Here is a 22,211-nt window from a genome sequence, read left to right as displayed (position 1 = left end):
GTCTGCCTGCCTCTTTCTGTGGGGGGAGTCTGGGGAAAGTTTGTTTCATTGGCTGTTTCTTGGGCAACTGCGACCACCCTCCATCCTGATCTAAATATATCTCCTCTGGGCCCAGAAAGACCACCAGGTGGTTGTGGGGGAGATTTCCTAGACTGTTGCATCAATGAGCCAAGCCACTGTAGACCCCTAATGGTGTATTGTTGTGGAAAGGTTGAATCCTTATGGCAACATAGGCTAGGCTGGGGGCTAAAAAGTCAGCATTCATTAGCTGCCCCCCCCCCATCCCTTAATTTTGCCCTTCCTGGCCACAATGCCTATTTCCCCTCTGTAAGGAACAGGATGTATGCTCCTGAATGTCTGCTGCTGGGAATCGTAAATGGAGAAAACGCTGCTCTTGCACTCAGGACCAGCTTTTGGGCTTCTTCTCTTTGGGGTATCTGGTTGGCCACTATGGGGAGAGGTCGTTGCACTAGATGTGCCCCTTTTGGCCCAAACAAGCAGGTTCTTCTTAGGCTCCTTGACTGGACAGGCTTTGAGAACAACCCCCTTTTTTCTTCCTTTGCTTTACTGACCTTTTGCCAGAAGGTGGCGCCTTTAGGATAAGCTTTCAAAGCAAAGGAAGCCTTTGGAAGTGCAGCAAATTTTGCCCTGGGCATCTCTCTCTAAAGGGTGGTTGGAGTGAAGAACTTATGCCAGAGCTTCTGCCTGCATGTCTTCAGGACATGGGCAGTCAGGAGGGAGAGGAGAGGATCTCCTTGTAGTTCTCTGGGGAGATTTGTGTTTGATTGGCAAAGGCTTTCTGACCCCTTCAACCATTGCAACGTCAAAAAAGGCTCCCCCCTCCCCCCAAATGGACTGCTCCACTTAAAAGCTTAGGAGAATAAACCTCTGCCTGGTGGCTGGAAGCTGATCATATGAATGTCAGGGCAAGTGTTACTGGGATGTGTGTTGGGGGAGGGCTTAATGCCTTAGGGGGGTGTCTTTGGTTGTCATGCATTCATCCGACACCTGCAGCCAAGGTCACCTGTGGCAAGGCCTCTGACTGAACTCTAAACAAACAGGCAGGTTCTCCTGGGAGCTCAGATCCATCCCAAGCGATGCAGAGCTTTAGGGGTCAAAAATCAGCACCTGGAATTGTGCCTGGAAACAGCTGAAGCCAATTTGGATTTGTTTTGAAGCCAGTGCAATGTATTTCCAAGCAGCCAGTGGCAATAAGTAATCTGCCTGTGGTACTCTGTACCAGCTAGCCTCTTCCAAGTGGCAGCCCTGTATGCGGCAATTAAGCCTGTGTATTGGTTTGGCAGCCCTCCCCTCATAATGCCACAATCGCAAAAGCAAAGCCTTTTGGCACTTCCAAGACAAGCTATTTTATTGTCACTTGTTTATAAGGTGCTGCAAGAGACTTGTTTTTGCTGCAGCTGACAAGCAGAATGCTGTGTCAGTGCAAACTCAAGGCGGATTAAATAAGGGTTGGTTGCCACTGAGGACTAGTTCCCACACGCCTGCTCCTTGCTTCTTGGCTGTAGCCTCAAACACTGCCTGGCTTGGCTGACTCATTGCCTTCCCTGTGCCTTGGCCATGGTTCTCAGCAGGAAGAGGGTAGCCCAGATGAGGCCTCTTGAAAGTGATCTGTTGTGTCACTTGGGTGAGGCAATTTCCTTCAGCGCAGAACAGCTGTGCACAAACTTCCACAAGCATAAAATATGGGAAACTTTCTGGGAAAACCCGAAGCTGGAAGGGGACTCGTGTGTGGCCAGCTGGGGTGGAGTGTCCAGGGGGAAGGGAAAGAGTCATCTAGCCTCAGAAGAGTTAACTGTTGGCAGGTCTCTAGGGCAAGCTTCTGCCCAGGCCTCTGGACTTCACTCCCCTGAGGCTGCAGAGAGGCTGTTTTTGAAGCTCAAGAAAAGTATGGGGACGATGCTCTGTCCCTTGGTCTTTTAAGTCCTAAAGAGGTAAAGGAGGATGCTTGTGAGCTCTTTGAAACAAGGGACAGGAACACCATGCCCATGGGCTGTCCAGCAGGACCACCCTCCCACTTTCTCACCAGGCTTTGTCCCACCCTGAAAGATTCCCCCAACTTTGCTTGCAAAGTCAAGGAGGTGGCACATCACCTACTACAGGGGGAAAAACAATTATATAGCATGTGACACAGCATTGACACCCCATCTCTTGATCTATGAGAAAAGTAAACACAAAACAAAGTGAGCGTCCTAAATCTTTTCAAGTGGTGGGAGGCTTTAGGGTTGCCAGCACCCACCTTGGATTAGGTTTCCTAGGAACAAAGGTCACCGGAGAAGGAAGTGCCTTGGTGAGATACAGGTTTATTTACACATATGTCTATCCTGAGCATTAGATGGCAGGGCTCACAGCATTCCCTGCCCCCAACAGGTTTTGCTCCCCTGCTAGGTTACCAGGATGATCTCAAAGTCCTCACTTCGGTTTCAGCAGAGAGAGAGTCAGTCAAGCCACTGTGCCTTCCCAGTTCAAGCCAAGACTGGCCTCTGACCAGTTGCTCCCCTATGCTTAGGCTGAAGTGTCCTCCAGCCAGGTGATGGCAGAGGTGACAAGCGTGGTGGTGGTGGGGTGGGAACTGGTACAAATTACCAGGGCTGGAGATCTGGAAAGGGGATCCAGGGTCCAACTACCTTGCCTATGTTTGATGCTGGGATTTTTTTTTTTAAGCTGGAGCTCAGCTCCAACACCTCTCAGGTGGGCGCAATTGCCATTCTAACAAAGGAAAAGTTCGTGATGAGCTCCAGCATCTCTTTTTCTAGAAAAATAGCACTGGTTTTATGGAATTCTTAACGAAGCATATATTTCATGATTGATGCATGCACAATTCTGTATAATGGCTTGCAAACTTACGTCGTGAACTAAGCACTTCTGATTCTATATGAACATTCATTGCTGTGCTTTGACAGTATGACTGCAGTCTCATTGTATTATGCCTAGTATCGTTAGTATGTTTTCCTTAGTGAACACTGTGCAAATACAACAAAGCTGTTGTGTGATACACATTGTGGTGGGCTGCACATAAAAGTTAAACATTTAAAGTGCATTGCTGGTTCAGCAATGATTGTCTTGACTGCTTACTTTATTGGCATCATTAGGATCTTAATATTCTTAGCAAGTATGAATATTATTATATCTATTATTAACATAAAAATGAGAACACATTTATTGTATATCCCATGTAAAGATTTTTAGCCAATCTGCCCTTGCTGTGGGGGTCCAAACGTTTTTGGTTTTTTTACTATGGCCTGAACCTGCTCTCTGTGGTCCTAGCGAGTGAGGGAGAGTCTGCACCCTCCTTGTGGAAGCCCTGCTAGGTGGGTGTTTCTGGCAACAAAGCACCTGTACTTGGCCAGCTCTTCTGTCATGTAAAAAAGATGCTTAAGAGACTTGGCTAGTGCTGTCAGCTTTTTAACAAAGAGACTAGTCTGACCACTTCAGAACTTCCTTCTACAGAATCCCATCTGACAGATATCAAGCCACAGGCTTGGAGGGGACCCAAAAATAATATCCAGACCAACACCCAATCCTACAAGAGGGTCATATTCCTAAATAGTAACAAAACAATATTGTTTTCCGCTTGAAGACCAGCATTTCTTCTAGCATAAGCTTCCATGGACTGCAGAAGACTGAAGCTTGTGCCGTAAGAAATCTGTTGGTCTTTAAGGAGGCACAATACTTTGCTGTTTTTGCTGCTCCCATCCACCCTGTGACTGAGAAGAGAGAAGGCTCCCTTATTCCAGGCTGTGACCACCATGCTTGCCTAATTCTTCTCTGCTGCCCCTGGTAATGGTGGAACCCTTGCTGGGCATAGGGCTCCCTTCCCATCTGCCTCTCTGGGTGGGTGGATGGATGGGTGGAGGCAGTGGTTATCTTGTTTTGGCACATCGTAGACCCATCAGCTTCCCTTTCCTCAAAACCACAGTGGCACTCCTAGAACCAGCTCAGCAAGTCCGATAGCGGGACGTTCCACCCACAGGAGGTTACCCAATTTGATACTCTTTGGAAGTCGGTTTCACTTTACAAGCCATGACTTCTTCCACCTAATGAACGTTAGGATCCTTTTCTTGGTCATCTCACACAGACCTCTCCCTTCTGCCTCAGGAAGCTGCAGGTTGGTTCATTTTGCTCATTCTTCAAGTAAATCAGAGTGGATAAATGGGATGTGAAGGGTTGTCAGGACTGGAAAATGTGAAGCTGTTGTGCTTCCTATTTTGGCCAGTTAGTATTTGGGATTATTTATTAATTTGTTTGACTCATTAGTTGCCTGTTACCCAAAGCCCTATGAGCAACTTAGAGCACATTTTAAAATGTAAACATGAATGCATTGGAGCAGCTTGCAGGATGCAGAAGCTTCTGAGTTGCTTAGGTGTGATGTGTAAGAATTGATGGTCAGCAGAGGAACAGAGGAAGCTGTCTTATACCAAGCCAGACCAATGGCTCATCCAGCTGAGTATTGTCCTTTCCTTTCCCTACTACATGGAGATGCTAAAGGGAAGTGAACCAGGGACCTCCTGCATGCAAGCTCAGTAGCTATGGCCATTCTCAGCAGCTGCTTGGGCCACTCAGACTTGTGACGCCTTTGGCTGTTTACTGAGGTCGGGGTGGCATAAGTGCCCTCCTTTTGCTGCCAACTATTGTTTCCCCGTTGTATTATTTTATTTCGTTAGGCTGTTATAACAGGGCATTGATGGATGACTGGAAAAAAACTTTGAGCACTTCCTGATCTGAATCAGCCAGGGTGACAATTGAGCAATGTTCAAAGCAGAGGATAAGCCCTTTTACAGGCAGTCAAACCCCCTGGACACGTCCCAGAGTGGGGAAGAGCTGCTTTTTCTTAAACAGGATAGCCAACTGTTCTCTTGGCACCTTGCAGGGCGCAGGTTCATCAGTGCTGCAAGCAGGTATGAGCAACCATCTCGTCATAGTTCAACTGCTGTTTCCCCTGAGCCGTCTGTCCTCGTGGGTTCCCGATTTGCCAGTGACCCTGAGGAAGCCCATAAAACAATTCAGCAGCAATAATCAACTGCATCACGAACATATATACTCTCCTGATGAACATCTTATCTTGCAGGCTTGGCAAGTGTTAAGTGTGGGGCAAAGGCTGCTGACTGTGGAACTTGCTCCGACAGGAGGCAGAGATGGCCACCAACTTGGATGGCTTTAGAAGACCATTAGACCAATTCACAGAGGAGAGAGCTATCTGTGGCTACTAGCCATGATGGCTATGCTCTGCCTCCACTGTTGGAGGGAGCAATGCTTCTCTGAATCCCAGTTGCTGCAGGATGTGCTTGTGCACTTCTGCTCAGTTCCTGCTTGTTGGTTTCCCACAGGCATCTGTGAGAACAGGATGCAGGGCTAGACGCAGGGCTATTAGCCTGTTTTAGCAGGCTCTTCTAAGACCATTAAGGAACCTATTATTATTTTGTTTTTATGATGCATAAGAGCATAAGAAGAGCTGGCTTCTGGGTCAAGTCAAAGGGGGCCAGTCTAATCCGGCATCCTGTTTTCTCAATGGCCAACCAGATGCCTCAAATAGAAGAAGCCCACAAGCAGGACCTGAGTGCAACAGGAGCAGCTCTCCTCACACGCAATTCCCAGCAACTGGTATGCAGAGGCTTCCTGCTTCTAGCCACCGTGATTAGTAGCCACTGCATTGCTTTGTCCTCCATGAATTCCTCTGATCTCATTTTAAAGCCTTCCTGGTTGATGACCATCACTACATTTTCTGACAGGAAATTCCATAGCATCGCTATGTTGTGTGAAGAAGTCCTTCCTTTTTGTCCGTCCTGAATCAGCTTCATGATTCCAGCTTTCAGAACTCCCTGCTCACTTTCCCCCACACCACTCAGCGCCTTTCCTCATGGATAGCTCAGCAGGTTAGAGCGTGGTGCTGATAATGGCAAGGTTGCTGGTTCAATCCCCGTATGGGGCAGCTGTATTGCAGGGGGCTGGACCACATGATCCTCAGGGTCCCTTCCAGCTCAATGATTCTATAGGGGACTTGCTGTATCCCTGTAGGGAAGGGCTGCTAAGGACCACCCTGCTACACCCTTATGGGTGGTATTCAACTATGTTTTTCTCCAGGTAGACCTGCTAGAGCTGAAATTAATGGACCTAACCTAGCATTATTCACTGAAGTGGGTCTGCTCTGACTAAAACTCAGTTGAATATCCCACTATGTTTCCCACCTACTTGGATGCAGAGTCAGAGCCTCATTCTACAGGGAGCAAATCCCTGACAGCAAACAGCTGGAGTTATATGCAGCTGCAAGGGAATGCATGCATGTCCTGCTTTCAGGTTTCCCATCGGGACATCTGGTTGGCCACTGAGAGGACAGGATGTTGGACTAGATGGGCCACAGCTTGACCCAGCAGGGCTATTCTTAGGTTCTATATTCTCAAGTGCCTCATATCCTTCTATAAAAGGAGCTCTGGGGGAAGGGAAGGGGGAGAAACACTAGAGCGGTCAGCCGACAGACTGGCTTGGATCCCTATGGAGCCAGAGGCAGAGGGGGGAAATCCTGGAAGAGGCACCTGGGTGGGCACTGAGCTGTGGTCCTTGTGTGAAGAATGGAGGCATCCTGTGTCCCTGCAAGGTCTAAGCACAGATAGGGAAGCAGACCTGGCAAAGTGGGGAGGTCCTGAAAAAGAGGTTCAAGAGGGTTTTTCCCTTCCTCCTGCTTGCCCCAGATGAATGTTGAGTCAGGGCTGCCAGGAAAGGAGCTGCTTTGCTTGAACAAGGAAAGCGAAGGCAGCACTCACTCCTTGCAGGAGAGCCCTAGAGTGGCCTGGGCTGGGGGTTTCGGGAAGAGGAGGGCCATGAGCATGGGGCCAAGTCCAACATCTACCATCATTTTAGCTGCTCTTTTCTGAACCTTTCCCAGCTCTACAATATCTCTTTTAAAGTGCAGTAACAAGAACTGTATTCCAAGTGTGTTTGTAGCATAAATTTGTATAACATCATTATGACGCCAGCAGTTTTATTTTCAGCCCCTGTCTTAATGACCCCTATGTATTTTGCTGCTTTCCCCTCCACAGCTGCCACACACTAAGTTGACATTTTGAGCTTTCACCACGACCCCAAGATCCTCTGGTCAGTCACCCCCCAAAACATCTATGTGAAATTAGGATGTTTTGCCCCAATGTGCGTCACTTTTTAAAGTTGAACTAGGACAGAAATCTAAACAAGCAAGCAAATAAAGGTGCTGCATGGGGAATCTGGCCACTGTCTGGATTTGTCCTCAGTCAGCCTTCCCCAACCTGGTGCCCTCGAATGCCTTCAAATGTTGGGAATCATAGAATTGGATGGTGTCTCAAGGGTCATCTAGTTACAGCTAAAGAACCCCTGACACATGGCCATCCAACCTCTATTTAAAGGCTTCCAGTGGAGGATAGTCCACCATTTCTGAGGTAGTGTGTTCCATGGTCAAGCAGCAATTACTGTCAGAAAGTTCTTCCTAAGGTTTAGTCAGAATCTCCTTTCTTGTCATTTGAATCCATTGGTTTGAGTTCTACAACCTGCAGCAGCAGAAGACAAACCTGCTCAATCTTCCATGGGACAACCCTTCAGATATTTGAAGATGGCTATAATTCCTCATAGCACTTGGTTTCCAGACCCTTTATCATCTTGTTCACCCTTCTCTGCATAATGTTCCAGCTTGCCAATATCCCTCTTAAACTGTGGTGCCCAGACCTGGACACAGGACTCCTGGTGGGGTCTGACCCATGGCAGAATAGAGCCAGTACTGTTTCTATCATCTGAGATATTAACTACTCCTCCCAGTTTGGTGTCATCTGCAAATTTGAGGAGCATCTCCTCAATTATTTCATCCAAGTCATTCATAAAGATGTTTAACAACTCTGGGCCCAGGACAGAATCCTGTAGCACCCCAGTTGTCATTTTGTAGGATGACAAAGAACTGCTGGTGAGCCCTCTTTGGGTTCAGTCAGTCAACCAGCTACAAATCCACCTAACAATAACACATTGCCAGCTTCTCTGCAAGGACATCATGGGAGACTTTGTCAAAAGCCTTACTGAAAGCATACCCCTGATCCACCTTTCCACATAATGCTACCCCCCTCCTTCCTGTTTGGCCTATAGGTTATACCCCTCACTTACTACATTCCAGTCATGAGACTCCCATCGTCCCTGGCCACTGCCTGTCTAAAATAACCAGAAGGGCATCAGGCTAGGAAAGGCTGTGACACTACGCCACCTTGGAGACAGCACTGCCAGAAAGGATGTGCAACTTCCAAGCCTAGCCTAGGTATCAGGCCCACTCCCAGCACCTGCCCCTCAAGCCCAGCCCTCCTTGCTGGGAGTACAGGAGGGCTTGGAAGGCTGCCAACTGGAACTGGCACACGGGGTGGGGGGGCACCCCATCTCTTTCGCTCTCTCCAGTGCTTATGGAGAGCTGCAGGAAGCAAACCTGTGCCAAGTCTGGCTGGTGTTTTCCCAGCCAACACGGCTGGGCTGATTACCTGTTTTCGGGTGGGACCTTTGTCCTTTTTTATGACACCTTTATTCACCCTTGCCCGAAGCTGCTTCTGCCTCTATTCTAAGGGTGCCTGGAGCGCCTGCAGGGGCGCCTATCCCTGGGTGGATTGATTGGGGGGGGGCCTGCTCTGCCACAGAGCTTGAGGCAGCAGCCGCTCCTGCCTCTTATGCTCTTATGCCCCCCGCCCCCCCCCGCCTGGGATCAAGCATCCTGTGTCCCTCAACCCGGTTCCTGCTGGTTCAGAATGGGTCTCCTGGTCCCGATCCTGGCCTCAGACCCAACCGTGCAGCGGCAACAGCGCCCGAAGCGACCCGCCCCAGCTTCTGCACCCCTGCTCTGAAAGAGGGGGTCTAGCCCAGGATCTAGGCCGCTCTTTTTGTGTGACTTAGTCCGAGAGCAAGGAGTCAGAAGAAGAAATCCTCTCCACGGGACAGATTTTCCCATGGGCTTGGCAGCAAGCCTGGCCCAGCCCTCCGAGCCGCCTCTGCGGAAGGCCGGACCTGCAGCAGGACCACCCGCCTCCCAGCCTGGGTTAACTCCTCGCCTGCTAAAGGCCGGGAGCTTTTTTTTTTCTTTTTCCTTTTCATTCTCTCCCATTGACCCCGAGCAAGCGGGCTCCCTGGCTCTGCAAAGGCAGCGCTGGGCACAGCACCCGGCTCCTCTTGCCGCATCCCCGCATCCGCCTCCTTCTGCGTGGGACCCTCCCTCAATCTCTGTTCCTCCTGAAAATGCTTTAGCCCTGGTGTGGCTTTGCTGCTAGGCAGTCCGCGCTCATGGTGGAAATTTTATTTTTATTTATTTATTTCACAAAATTTACACACTGCTTGATTGTTAAAAAAAAAGAAAACAATTCAGAGAAGTTTACAATGAGAGTAAAACAGTAAAACCATCATTACATTAAAGCAATTCTATTCTAAAACTTCACAGAGACAGAAAGGGTTAAACTAGGTGACATAGCAGGAGAGCTATGATTGGATCTCAAAGGGGGGAGGGAAGCCCAGGAGGGGTCAAATGGATTGGACTGTCGTTCCCCTCTCCCCACACCCTTTCTCTAACCCAACCCTCCATCTCTCTGCTGCAGAGAGAACTTTCCTTGGAGCATCTCACAAGAATTGACCCATAAGGTGTCTTAGTAACTCATGCATCTTCATCCTGAGCACAGCATAGGGGTTAGGGCAGTGGCTCTCAAAGGGGGTGGTGTGCCACACTGGTGTGACAGGAGAGGGTGGCAAGTGTGGCAGGAATAAACCAAAGAAACCTTGAAACATTTCAGTGTAGTAGAGTATTGTGTTCATGAGGAGAGTTTGTCTCAAAGTGGACCTGATATAAATGAGATTACCTGGCAAATGCACATTGAGTTTGTACACATACTTAAGGTACATATGTGAGAGGCATGTTTATAATTATATTTTGGGAATGATGCATGTACTTGTGTAGCTGCATTGTTTTATACTTTCTGGATGTCCCATGATCATATTTTAAAGTACTTGTGTTCTAGCAGTGCTTGGTTTATAACAGGAGTCGTTTCTTTTTGGTTTCCAATGTATTTCTTATCAATTAAAAAAATCAGTGTGGTGTGAGCATTTTTTTTATTCTGAAAGTGTGGCTCTTATCCAAGCATTGTCACCACCACAAATATTTTTCTTCAAAGGAAATGCCAAGGGCTCCCATCATAGATCTCTCATGCCTTGCCAAGTTTGACACTAACCACAATTTGTGCTGGTGCTTAAAACACTGACACTGTCGTAGGATTAATTACAGGGAGCTAAACATGCTTAGTTAACTCAGCACCCACATAGGGAACAGAACTGGACCCATAGCTAGCCAGGGCTGGCGCATATTATTGAAGGTTTGGAGTCTGCATCTTTCTGGAATGTAGGCTCCTTGGCTGCAGAAACCTTTTGGTTGTGAATCTCTCAATGGCATCATGCCCCTTGATAAAGCAAACAATTAGTGAAATCTCACCCCTGTCATGAACTCACCAGGTTTTAAGCACATCAGTCTCCCCATCAGCATTCTGGGGAGGATAATATTTATTTACCTTAAAAGGTGGTGGTTAGGACCACTGACATAATGCACCTGAAAATTGTAGATAGTTGCTAAAGATATCCGTTTGCATAGAAGTAGGCAGGTAAGAGAACATGGAGGCAACCTGTTATCATTTCCTATATCCAGCTGCATCAGAGTTTTTGCTAAGTCACATTCTGGAGTGACTCACCAACCATTCACTAGCCTCCCACAACCAACCGCTTGAGGGTTGGGTCTGAAATAACTAGTTTCTGAATAAATCTATTCCCACCGCCACCACCCACAAGAAAAGTGGTGCCAGCTTTGACTTTTGGTTATGCTCTGCTATCTTCCCTACATACTCATTAAATACACAAGTAGTAAAGAAGACCCCAAGAGTCACCTAGCCAGATGGGTGCAGGACCCCCCCATCTCCATAGTTCACCAGCAGTTTTGCTTCCAGCTGTGGCATGGCCAGGCAAGAGCTTTTGGGGACTTTTTCAAGCAGGTCATAAACACAAAGGCTTTCCCTGGTGCTTCTCCTGCACACCTGCTACTCAGAAGTAGACTGCCTCTGAAAATAGGGGCTCCATTTAGGACCTGAGAGAGCTCTCCTTCTATTCCACAAATTTGTCTAGTCTTCTCCTCTCCCCAAAAAGCCATTTAAGCTTTTGAAAAGTTAGGTGACAACAAAGTGTTGGATTCTGTTTGTTCTTCAGTGGAAGAAGGTGGCTGTCATGCTCTAAAGCCTTTTCTGCCTATGCTCTGTAACTTTTCTTGGTGTGAGCACACTTGGCATAAAGGGGGGGGGACTGCTCTCTCCTGCTCCCCAGCCTGGTCTGTGAGAATTCAGCCAGTCAATGGCCCTTTCCATCCTGGCTCCAGTTCCAAGGGCTGGGCTTCTGGGAGATGCTTAAGTTGGTGGCTATTTCCCAGCTCCTGATGTGCATGGAAGTCTGAAACTCAGTCTGGTCAGAAACTTAGGAACTAAAGGGCTGCAGCCAGTGCTAGTCCTACTCAAAGTAGGCTAATTGAAATTAATGTACACAACTTGGTCCTATTGATTCCAACAGGTATACTCTGCGCAGGACTTAGCTGGCTACAGCACAGAGTAAGCTTTGCCCCAGATCTTCCTTCTCCTGTGGTTTCCAGAAACTGGTATTCAGAAGCATTATTGCTTCTGGCCGTGCCGGTAAATTGCAAGTTAAACAAAATAAAGCAAGAAGAAAATGACTTCTTTACAGACTGAGCTGTGTTTCAAGCTTTCATGGAAATGAGGAACTGGGGACTAGTCACCAGCATCAGGCTCACAGCCTGTACTTGTTCCGCTAGCCAGCCAGGCCCCCTCCAGGGGCACGTCCTCCTCACAGTTCGTGGCATGACAGGGCTTCGAAGGAATTTCCCTGTGGTCACCTTCTGCTCCCCCACTTTCCTGCCAAGGGATAAGAATAACGCTTCCAGCCATGGACACCAGCTAGGAAGGAGCTGCTGTGTCCTGGGCAGGGAGCACCAACCCACCTGCCTTCTTGCCTGCCGTACAATCTTGCTTAGACCAGGTACGTGTGTGTGTTGGAATCAGGCCTTAGGAGGGAGCTCTTTTAACTCCCCCAGGGAAAGACCTGTCCATTTTCCCCATAGCCCTTTTTGGGGGGAAGAGTCAGTTCCAACCCTCAGTGGTCCTAGTGCATTTGAGTGGGCTCTAGTGGTGACGGCACTCCTCCTCCCCATTAATCCAGCCTTTTAAATAAGTAGAGCATTACCTGTTGTTTATTGTAACAACAGCCCTGCGAGGTGGGCTGCTAGCATCTCTGTTTCACAGACTAGGATTTCAAGCTGGGAGAAAGCAACTTGCCCCTGAGTCCCTGGCTGGCACTTTGGAGGCAAGGCTGGTGCAGCCTGCCCGAAACTGGGCCCTGAACAGGGAGAGGAGCCAGAGGCGAGTCCCTCCGCTGGCTCCTTTTCTCTAGCTCTCCCTGGGTGTGCAGCGAAAGCTGCTCTAGCTCGGAGCCCCGGGATCCTGCAGTCAGAGGCCCTGCAAAATGACCCCGAGGATTCCCAACGTCCCCTCCCCAGAAAAGGGACCTCCACTTCCAGGCTTCCCCTTCCTGCTTCCAGCACTCAGGAGCCTCCACTCCGCTCCTCGCTGAAATCCTTTCCAGATGTGACAGTCTGGCAGCTGGAGAGGAGGTGGGCCCGGGGTGTGTGTTTGTGCGTCCAGCGTTGTGGGGCAGAGTTGAAGGCGCAGCAGGAGCCTGGGACAAGTGTGGGATGACAGAGAGCGACTGGCCAGGACAGAGGCAGCCTCCTCGCTCCTTTCCCTCTTTCCAAGGCAGTGCTCTCTTGAGCCTGGTTTCCTCTGTCCCGCCCAGCAGCCCAGGGGTTAAGACGGTGAGGGATCAGCGCAGGGCTGGCTACTTCCTTCGGAGCTTTGGAAAGAGCCCTCTCCTTGTGACTGATTTTGGAGAGAGCAGCCGAGAGCAGGCCAGGCGCCGTGGGCCAGGAGAACGCCCCAGCTGCCCCAACTAGGAACTCGGCTGTGAATGGAGCCCAGCCTGGGGATGGGGGAGTCAAGGTGAGTAGGCAAGAGGAGGGGTGTGTGGGATCATCCAGCGGATGGTGACGATGATGGGGTTTCCGCAAGGCTGACGTGGGCGCCCAGGTCCCTGTGCCCCTGGGCAACCCAGATAGGCGGGGTACAAAATAATAAATTATTATTACTATTCGGAGCTGCAGGAGCAGCCTGGAGAAGGAGCTAGTGTTTATGTGCCCCAGAGCTCTTAAATCAGCGCCCTTTGGGGGGGCCACGGCACTCGCTTTTCAAAACGTTGCTTTTTCCTGCAACATGCCTGAACACAGCCTTCCCCAACCTGGTGCCCTCGGCGTCTTTTGGACTTCCATCAGTCCCAGCTAGCACAGACACCGACACCTGGGACCAATGAGATTCGTAGTCCAAAACATCTGGCGGGGAACTGACTGGGAAAGGTGGCTTGAAACATCTTTCTCCCAGGTTTTGGGGAGAAATAAGGAACTTGAGATTTTAAACAAATTTTGGACTGTCCTTTGCCCCCCTCCCTGCTGTGCCCACCATTTCTAGCTTTTTCTTATACATAAGGAACTGACTGTTTTTCAATTCATAACACATTCTCAATCCTATAAAGCCATATATGGTTTAGGTCCAGGCTGTCTGAATGACCGTATTCCCTCATCCAAACCTGACTGGCCTCTTCAGGGGAGGGCCTTCTCTCGGTCCCACCACCCTCATAGGAATGCTTGGTAGGGATGCAGGAGAAGGCCTTCTTGGTGGCTGCCCCTTCCTAGGGAAATTAGACTGGTTTGCTCCTGTCTGTCCTTCTGCTGACAGGTGAAGACTTTCTTCTTCCAACAGGCTTTTGGGAACTGGCTGTTTCTAAGGAAAGCCCTGCTGCTATAATGTTTTTATTGCAATGATATCTCTCTGTGCGTGTTTATTCCATTAATTCTTAATTGTTTTTTAAATGATTGTTAAGTTCTATGTTTTTAGCTGTTTCTACTTTAGCTGTATACTGCTTTGAGTCAAGGAAAAGGTGGAGGAATAATAATAATAATAATAATATACAGCCGGCCAATTTTGATACTGTCCTGTGCAGGAGATGGTTAGCTTCTGCCTGCTCCAGGGTTTTGTGGCACCTTAAAGACTAAAGAGCTCGTTTTGTCAGATACATGAAAGAAGGATGACCCTGAGTTGCAGGCACATATATACGAGGTTGGGAAGGGGATTGTGAGCAGTGAGGTCAGAAGGAAATGTTAGACAAACAAAAAACGTACAGAAGATTACCGGTATAAGTATTAATAGAGGCTATTCACTCAAAAAGTTCTTGATAACACAGGCATCTTGGCACTCATAAGCCAATCAGCACATGCCATTCATCTAAAAAAAGAACTACCTTTGTCACAGCAAGTGATAGCACTGCACCTTTAATGAACTGCAATTCAGTGGTTTCGTATTGCAGGCAGTTCCTTTGAAACTCCTTTGTTTAAGGGTAGCTGCTCTACAGCCAGTTACAGAGTGTCCTGGAAGGAGAAAATGTTCCCCTGCTAATTTTTAGTTATTGCCATTGCTGACACCAGAGTTCTGTCCATTTGTTCTTCTGAGTGGAGACTGGCCTGTTTGTCCCATGCAGACTCTAGAAAGGCACAGGTGGCAGATGATGATATGCAGATCACTCCAGAAGAGGCGAATTAACCCCTCATGTTGCAGATGACATAGTTAGGTCCTGTAATAATGTTGTCAGAGTTGTTGAGGGCAGGCACCGGAGAGGGGTGATTCTGTAGACATAGTGTACTTAGGCTTTCAGAAAGAACTCCGAAAGAATCTTTGCAAAACTAGGTGAAAGGACATTAAAATGACAAATGTGATTCGGTGTAAGTGAAAGATGAACACTGGAGGAAACATCCTAACTTAATATATTCGCTTATGGGGTCTGAACCAGCAGTGACTGACCAAGAAAGAGATATTGGGCTTGTGGCAGATAATGTGATAAACATGTCAACCTATTGTGTGGCAGCTGAGAAAAAGGCAAATTCCATGCTAGTGATCATTAAGAAAGGGATTGAAATATCAAATATATTCAGATATCTGAAGGGCTATCCCATGGAAGATGGAGTGAGCTTGTTTTCTGTCGCTGCAGCGGGTAAGACCAGAATCAATATAGATTCAAATTACAAGAAATTACAAATTACAAGAAATGAGATTTTGACTAAACATTAGGAATAACATTCTTTTCTTTAAAAAATAGTTTTTATTAAATTTTCAATTTTTACATTTCAGAATAAACATTTTACATACTTTTAAATATCCTGTGACTTCCCTTCTCCTCCTTCCATGGTTCATTGTGCAAATCTTCCATTCCTGCATATTTTGCTATAACTGTTTAAATCAGTTCTCCATTTTTACATTGTTCAAACATTAATCACACTGTTGAGTTTATCTTAATATTGCCAGCGTTTTCAGCGATGTGCAATTATTTTCCATATATTCAATAAATATTTTCTACTCTTCTTTCAATATATGTTCTTCTTCTCTTATTCTATGTGTTAAACCTGCACGTTCTGCATATTCTAGCACCCTAAGTTAGCAATCTTCTTTACCTGGGACCTTGCTCACTTTCCAACATTAGGAATAACTTTCTGACAGTAAGAGCTGTTTGATAATGGAAAGAACAACCTCGAAAAGTGGTAGTCAAACCTTCATTGGTGGTTTTTAAACAGAGGGTTGGGGACTCTTTAGCTGTGATTCCAGCACTGGAGGGAGTTAACTATGATGCTATGAAAAACAAGACTGCCAATATAACAATGTTTTTATTCAAATCTATGGGACGAGCACACTTGGAATATACTGCCCATTTCTGGTCACCTCGCCTTAAAAATGCTGTTGTAGAGTTGGAAACAGTTCAGAAAAGGGCAATCAAAATGATTGAGGGGGTGGAGCAACATCCCTATGAGGGAAGATTACTGTGGTTGGGGCTTTGTAGAGAAAGTTTAGAGAAAAAGGAAGGAGAGGAATGATAGAGGTATATATGAAATTACTGTACACCTGATCTGGCAATAGCATTAAAATCAGAGGTCATCCAAGTTGAATGTTGGGTGATTCAGGGTCATGCACCCTGCCAGGCTTGTCCAGGGTGCATGACCTTGGGGTTCCTCCTAACTCCACAATTCTGTGATTCTAGGGCAGACGAAAGGAAGGATTCACACCCACCCACCCTGCCCCACCCTCCAGGAGTGAGAGAGAGGCAGGTAAAGATTGCATGCACTTTGAAGCTGCTGGCTCTCAGTTCCCCATTAACTCTCCCACAGGGCCAAGGGAAGAAGTTGTCTGCAAGATTGGGAAGCCTCAGTGACCTTTGCCCATCTCTCAGCTGTTTGATGATTAACTAATGAACCAGGATCAGTAAAACCCCAGAGCCCACATATAAGAGGCCTGCAGGCCCTTGCCTTCTCTTTCTCACAGATTCACTCTCCTGCCATCCTCAACCATGGCCAAAGGCTTCTTCATCAGCAGGACGCTGGGCATAGTTGGGATCGTTCTTGCGGTTGCCGCTGTGGCCACCATCATTGCTCTGGCGGTTGTCTATGCAGAGGAGAAGCAGAAGTCAAGCAATGATGTGTCTGACCCAACCCCATCTAGCTCCATCTCTACCGCCACTACCACCACCAGAGCTACCGCTGCTACCACCACCAGTGCTGCCACCCCCAGTGTTCCTGGCACTACGACCAACCCAAACGACCCTTGGAATCAAATGCGGCTACCCAAGACCCTCGAGCCCGTGCACTATGATGTCACCCTGCAACCCTTCCTGACCCAGGATGCTCAAGGACTCTATGTCTTCACGGGCAACAGCACAGTGCAATTTGTGTGCGTGGAGCCCACTGACCTCATCCTCATCCACAGCAAGAAGCTCAGCTACACCGAGCAAGCGGGGAACCTCGTCTCTCTGCGTGGGGTAAACGGGTCCATAGCACCAGCCATCTCTCGGACCTGGCTGCAGGAGAACACTGAATACCTGGTGGTGCAGCTTAGCGGAAGCCTCCAGCAGAATGCGTCCTATGAGCTGCTGAGCATCTTCCGTGGGGAGCTGGCGGATGACCTGGCTGGCTTCTATCGCAGTGAATACGTGGAGGATGGGGTTCGCAAGTAGGTGGAACTGTGTGTGTGTGTTTGTGTGGTGGGGCAACCCTACAGTTCTATGGTTCTATGAAAAATACAGTTCCTGCAGCCAGTCTCCATGTCTGGGAAGATCTCTGGACAAGCCTGGCAGGGTGCGAGTTGGGGAGGCTATAGACACTGGATTGTGTTAGCAGCATCTGAAGCAGGGGGGAGGCCAGAGCCATCCCTCTCTGCTGCCTGGCACCCACCTGCCCTCAGGACAGGCTGGGCTTCTCCTCCCACCTGGCACCAGGTCACCAACCCTGCAGCTCTGGGGCAGCCACAGAGATCCCTAGCAAGGACCTGGAGGAAAATCCACCCAGAATGGGACACGGCAGCAAAAGGTGGTGCTGCGGATGAAGGCAAGGGACTCCCCAGCCGTTTGTACACTCCAAAGCTTCTCCTACCTGCCCACAGCTCCTTTTTCCCTTTTGCAAGTCCTTGATGTGTCCTCCCTAGGGCCTCTGTAGAACCCCAAACCACAACCTGTTGTTTAGTTTGATGTGGAGGTGCCCCACCCAGGGCGGCTGATCCCCCATAGCCCTCTTGCCACCCCTTCCTGCTTGCCTTATGTTGAGAGGAGACCAGTTTACAGGAGAGCAAAGTGGGACGGATGCGGCATAGCACTGTTAGCAGGGACCTGGTGCCACTGTGGTGAGTGACTAGGTGGCATTGCTTGAAAGTTCCAGAGTTGAGCTGGAACTGCCCCCCCCATGAAATGCCCCCCCACCCCCGTTCTAGGACAGGGTAATGGCCAAATCAGGCCTGGAACTTCTGAGGTTGGGATGGAGACTGTTGCCACTTGACTCAGAAAAGGGGCTATGCCCCCCACGCCCCTGCTCAAGAGCTCCAGGTACTCCCCACCTGCACCCAACCTGGGGAGCTCCACCCACACCTACCTCCTCCCATGGTGGGCATTTGCATTGCAACTTGCCTTGAAAATATCTGGGCAGCTAAGAAGCAGGGCAGACCCTGGAAGACACAAGCCCCCTTGTCTCAATAAATCAAGAAGACATGGCATGGCGGGTGGGTGGGTGGACCTGGGGGAACATGCATTGACCAGCCTCTGTCCTCCTCCCAGGGTGGTGGCCACAACGCAGATGCAGGCGGCTGATGCCCGGAAGGCCTTTCCTTGCTTTGATGAGCCGGCCATGAAGGCCACCTTCACCATCGTGTTGATCCACCCATCTGATCATGTGGCTCTCTCCAACATGCCTGTGCAGAGTAAAGGGGGTGAAGGGAGGGTGGGGCAAAGGGACTCCTTTTGGTGGTGGTGGTGAAGCACACCTGCCACTTCCTCCTCCTCAGTTTCCATCTGTTTTCATGACCCCCTCCCTCCTCTCCCAAGAGATTGCTGCTCTTTCCCTGCATGGGTAGAAGGGCAGGAGGGGAGAGCCAGACTGGAAGTGTGAGGAGACTGAAGGGGAGGTTTCTGTGCCCACACTGGGTGCCTCTTCCTTCCCACAGGTACTTGATGGTGTTCCCATTATGCAGAGTCTGGAGTCAGGACATGCTTGGGGGGTGGCTCTGTATCCAGTGGAATGGGAGGGGGAGAAGTCTTCGAATCACCAGAAGTTTGGGGTCCAAGAGCTGCTGAGTCAGCCTTTCTGAAGGGAAGAAGCCTGTGTGGGAGGAGGGAGGCGATTTCCCTTGGGAGCTCAAGTACAGAGGCTCACACCAAATTCCCAGGCAGTCCAAAGAGTCCATTAGGATGCACACTATATAGGCAGATATGTCATCTTACCTGTTCATCCTCTACCCAATCACCTTCTGCCACACCAGCACTTCACCCTCTCTCATCCAACCACAACTGACTCAACCCCTTCCCCTTTTTTACTGTGCCTATCCGACCCCTCTTTGTATGTTATATGGAATTGGTTTTCCTCCTTTAACAGTCAGCTGTCAGGTTCCTCTTTAACTGGTTCTTCCCAGGCTTGTGGTCAGTTCACACTGGCCTCACTATTAGTGGGCTTAACAGTAATTCCACCTCAGCCATCAGGGCTGGCACTGTTGGGAGCTGTCCAAAATGTGCTGAGGACACCTAGTGGGTGGAGGACACCAAATGAGAGAAAGGGAAGCAAGAGAGGGCAACTGGGAAAACATGCTGGAGGGAGAGGATCCTGCTTCAGAATGGACTCAGCCACAGAGCTAAGGAACTGTGAGAGCAACGCACAGCCTCAACTTCCAGCATTGAGCTGGGTGCTGTCATTTGAGGGCAGGACTCTCTTGCCTCCTCCTTCTCTCTGGGGTAACAATGCCTGTTTGCCTGGTGTTAACTGATGACACTCACAAGGTGGATGGCCACATTCAGTCCAACAATGTAGTCTACCAACTGCACTGGGATTGGGACCCTTGGACTCCAGAAACTGCAAATGCAGACAAAAAGTTAAGGGGTTTTGGAGACAAACAGGGGTCATGGTTGGGCCTTGACTTTAGGCAAGATCAGCAGAGCAGGTTTATGGTCTCTTCTCCTCCCCGCACTCTAGGCACCACACAGATACAGCTGGATGGACAGCCTTGGAGCCGGACAGTATTTCATCCCACACTCAAGATGTCAACCTACTTGCTTGCTTTCATCGTCAGCCAGTTTGACTATGTGCAGAGAGAACAGAATAACACCTTGGTAGGCGTGGCAGTGGGGCAGACCGCCTCCTTCTTGTGGGCCTTGGGAGCGCTCCTTGCTCGGAGGGATTTCTGGGCACCTATTCCAGGCAGGAACCCCAGGCCCTGCTCCCACGCAGGCTTGCTCCTCTGCTGACGATTCTTGCTGAGACATCCCTATTCTGTTTCAGATGCGAATTTGGGGCCGCCCCAAAGCCATTGCAGAGGGCCAGGGAGACTACGGCATCAATGTCACTGGACCCATCCTGGATTTCTTTGAAAAGCATTACGCCACACCTTACCCACTGAGCAAACTAGGTTGGTGCAGAAGCAGGAGGGAGGGCTGACGCGAGGCTCGGGTGGGAAGCGGGTAGCGGGGGCTGGGGGAGCCTGCAAGAGGATCTCAGTAAAGAAGAGAAACCCTTGTCAAGGAAGGTGAAAATCACGTTGGTAAGGTGGACCTTGGTAATATGCTGCCTTGTGCATGGCCAACATTTGATGCCTTCCCCTCCTCACTTAAGCCTACTAAACAAGGAGCAGGCTTTGGGAAGGGCATTCAAGGCTCTGGCAGGGTCCTTACTCCTTCTCAAAGCCTTGTGAGTGCTTGCCCAGCTTTAGGAAGGAGGGCTCTAGGACCCTTTCAGAGCCCTCACACCTCCTACCCCGAAGCTGGGCAAGCAATTCCTGGGCTTTGAGAAGACCCTCTGGCTGCGTGCCCAGGACCTCTCTCTGCACCACTCACGCTGCCCTAAATCCACCTCTGCTCTCACAATTTGTTCCTGCTTATTCTGAAGCCTGATCTCCACTGTCAGAGACATTAAATGCCTCTGAATGGCAGTTGCTGGGAATCACTAGTGGGGAGTGTTGCTGCTGCTGTTGCACTCAGGTCCTGCTTCTGGGCATCACATTGGGACATCTGGTTGGCCTCTGTGAGGACAGGATGCTGGACCAGATGGGCCCTCCTTGGTTCTTATAACCTCCTTCTCCGGACTGTTCAACTGTTTCCACAGACCATGTTTAGAGAAACCTAGGATGTTCTGGAAGTCTTGGGCTGCAACTCCCATCAGCCGCAGCCAGCTTGGCTGTGCTGGAGTAGACAATACATCCATGCTGGCTGGGCCTGATGGAAGTTAATAGGATGACGGTATGGTAGCTTTGGAAGAGACCCAAAGGCTCATCTAGTCCAAGCCCCTGCAATGCAGGAATCACAGAGGTAGTCTAAGACACCTGGAAGGCAGCAAGGTGGGGAAACCGGGCTTGGGACTTCAGTTCCCTGTGGCTGAATGATAGGGCAGGTCTGCAGCCCCGCCAACTCTTTACAGTATGATAGTGCTGTTCACATGTGGTTTTTAATATACACAGCACTGCTTGTAAAAAGGCCTAGGAGTGACAACTGACTCCCAGCTGTGGAAGCCTGGCTGGTGGTCCCAGCCTGGCTCATGGAACATTCTCTCCCCAGACCAGGTCGCCCTCCCAGACTTCAATGCTGGTGCCATGGAGAACTGGGGGCTGTTGACCTATCGTGAGAACTCCTTGCTCTTTGACCCACTCTTCTCCTCCATTGGGAACAAGGAGCGGGTGCTGACCGTCATCGCTCACGAAGTGGCCCATCAGGTACTCTCTACGGGTTTTGGAACCACACGGGCCACTTGAGTGGGGAGGGGGATCTGGCACTTGGGTCCTGTTGATGGGCTTTCCCCTGGGTCACCTGGTTGGCCACTCGGAGATCTGAGTGCTGGACAGGATGGGCTGTGTTCTGGTCTAGCTGCAGGGCTCTTCCCAGGAACTCCTGCTCAGTCAATAGACCATTTTCTGAAGACCTTCTCCCAGCCCATGAGGTGATTGTTGGCTGGGCACCTGACACACTTCAAACCCACCCAATACCATGCACCGAGGGAGTCTTTGAGGGGGCTTCAAGGCTGACTAACCTCCTGCTTCCCCATCCACAGTGGTTTGGGAACCTCGTGACCCTCCGTTGGTGGAACGACCTGTGGCTGAACGAGGGCTTTGCATCCTATGTGGAATATCTTGGTGCCGATGCGGCGGAGCCCACCTGGGATATTGTAAGTTGCTTTTGTGAGATAGAACAGGGCTGGATGGTGCTGGGAGGCTCCTGAGGAATAATGCAGCTCCTGACCCAAGTCCTTCTCAGGCAGCCTGAGCTCTGCAAAGGTAGCTGGCAAAAGGAGACGGCTGGGTAGTGTGGGGTTTGGAGACATATTCGCCCTGGAAACCAAAGATGGCTGCTTTCCAAGTGATCTCAAGGTCCCTGGATTTCTCTGAAGGTGCTGATAAGGTCTTTCATACACTCATTTAAAACACCTTCATCTCACTGCAAGAATTCTGCGAACTGTAGCTTACCCCTCATAGAGCTACAATTCCCAGCACTCTCAACAAACTACAGTT

General features: G+C 49.5%; 1 protein-coding gene across 3 annotated transcripts in view; it reads left to right on the top strand.

Annotated features, from left to right (window-relative positions):
* The first annotated feature begins 3,990 nt into the window (after positions 1-3,990).
* The window catches only part of ANPEP (alanyl aminopeptidase, membrane), a 31,447-nt gene continuing 13,226 nt past the window's right edge, over positions 3,991-22,211 (top strand). The window contains exons 1-7 of one of the 3 annotated variants that reach the window (XM_082199263.1): positions 3,991-4,130; positions 16,362-17,192; positions 18,286-18,428; positions 19,691-19,827; positions 19,997-20,123; positions 21,265-21,419; positions 21,755-21,868. In XM_082199263.1, the coding sequence (XP_082055389.1) occupies positions 16,534-17,192; positions 18,286-18,428; positions 19,691-19,827; positions 19,997-20,123; positions 21,265-21,419; positions 21,755-21,868 (1,335 nt within the window). In that variant the 5' untranslated portion in view covers positions 3,991-4,130; positions 16,362-16,533. Of the gene's footprint in view, positions 4,131-12,764; positions 13,096-16,354; positions 17,193-18,285; positions 18,429-19,690; positions 19,828-19,996; positions 20,124-21,264; positions 21,420-21,754; positions 21,869-22,211 lie in introns of those variants that run through there. The other 2 variants (XM_082199264.1, XM_082199262.1) reach the window with 2 other exon arrangements.

This window comes from Podarcis vaucheri (assembly GCF_965113315.1).
Source record: "Podarcis vaucheri genome assembly, chromosome: 14".
NCBI classification, from domain to species: Eukaryota; Metazoa; Chordata; class Lepidosauria; order Squamata; family Lacertidae; genus Podarcis; species Podarcis vaucheri.
Note: the sequence above shows the minus strand (reverse complement) of the source record. Positions and strands in the feature narration are given on the sequence as shown.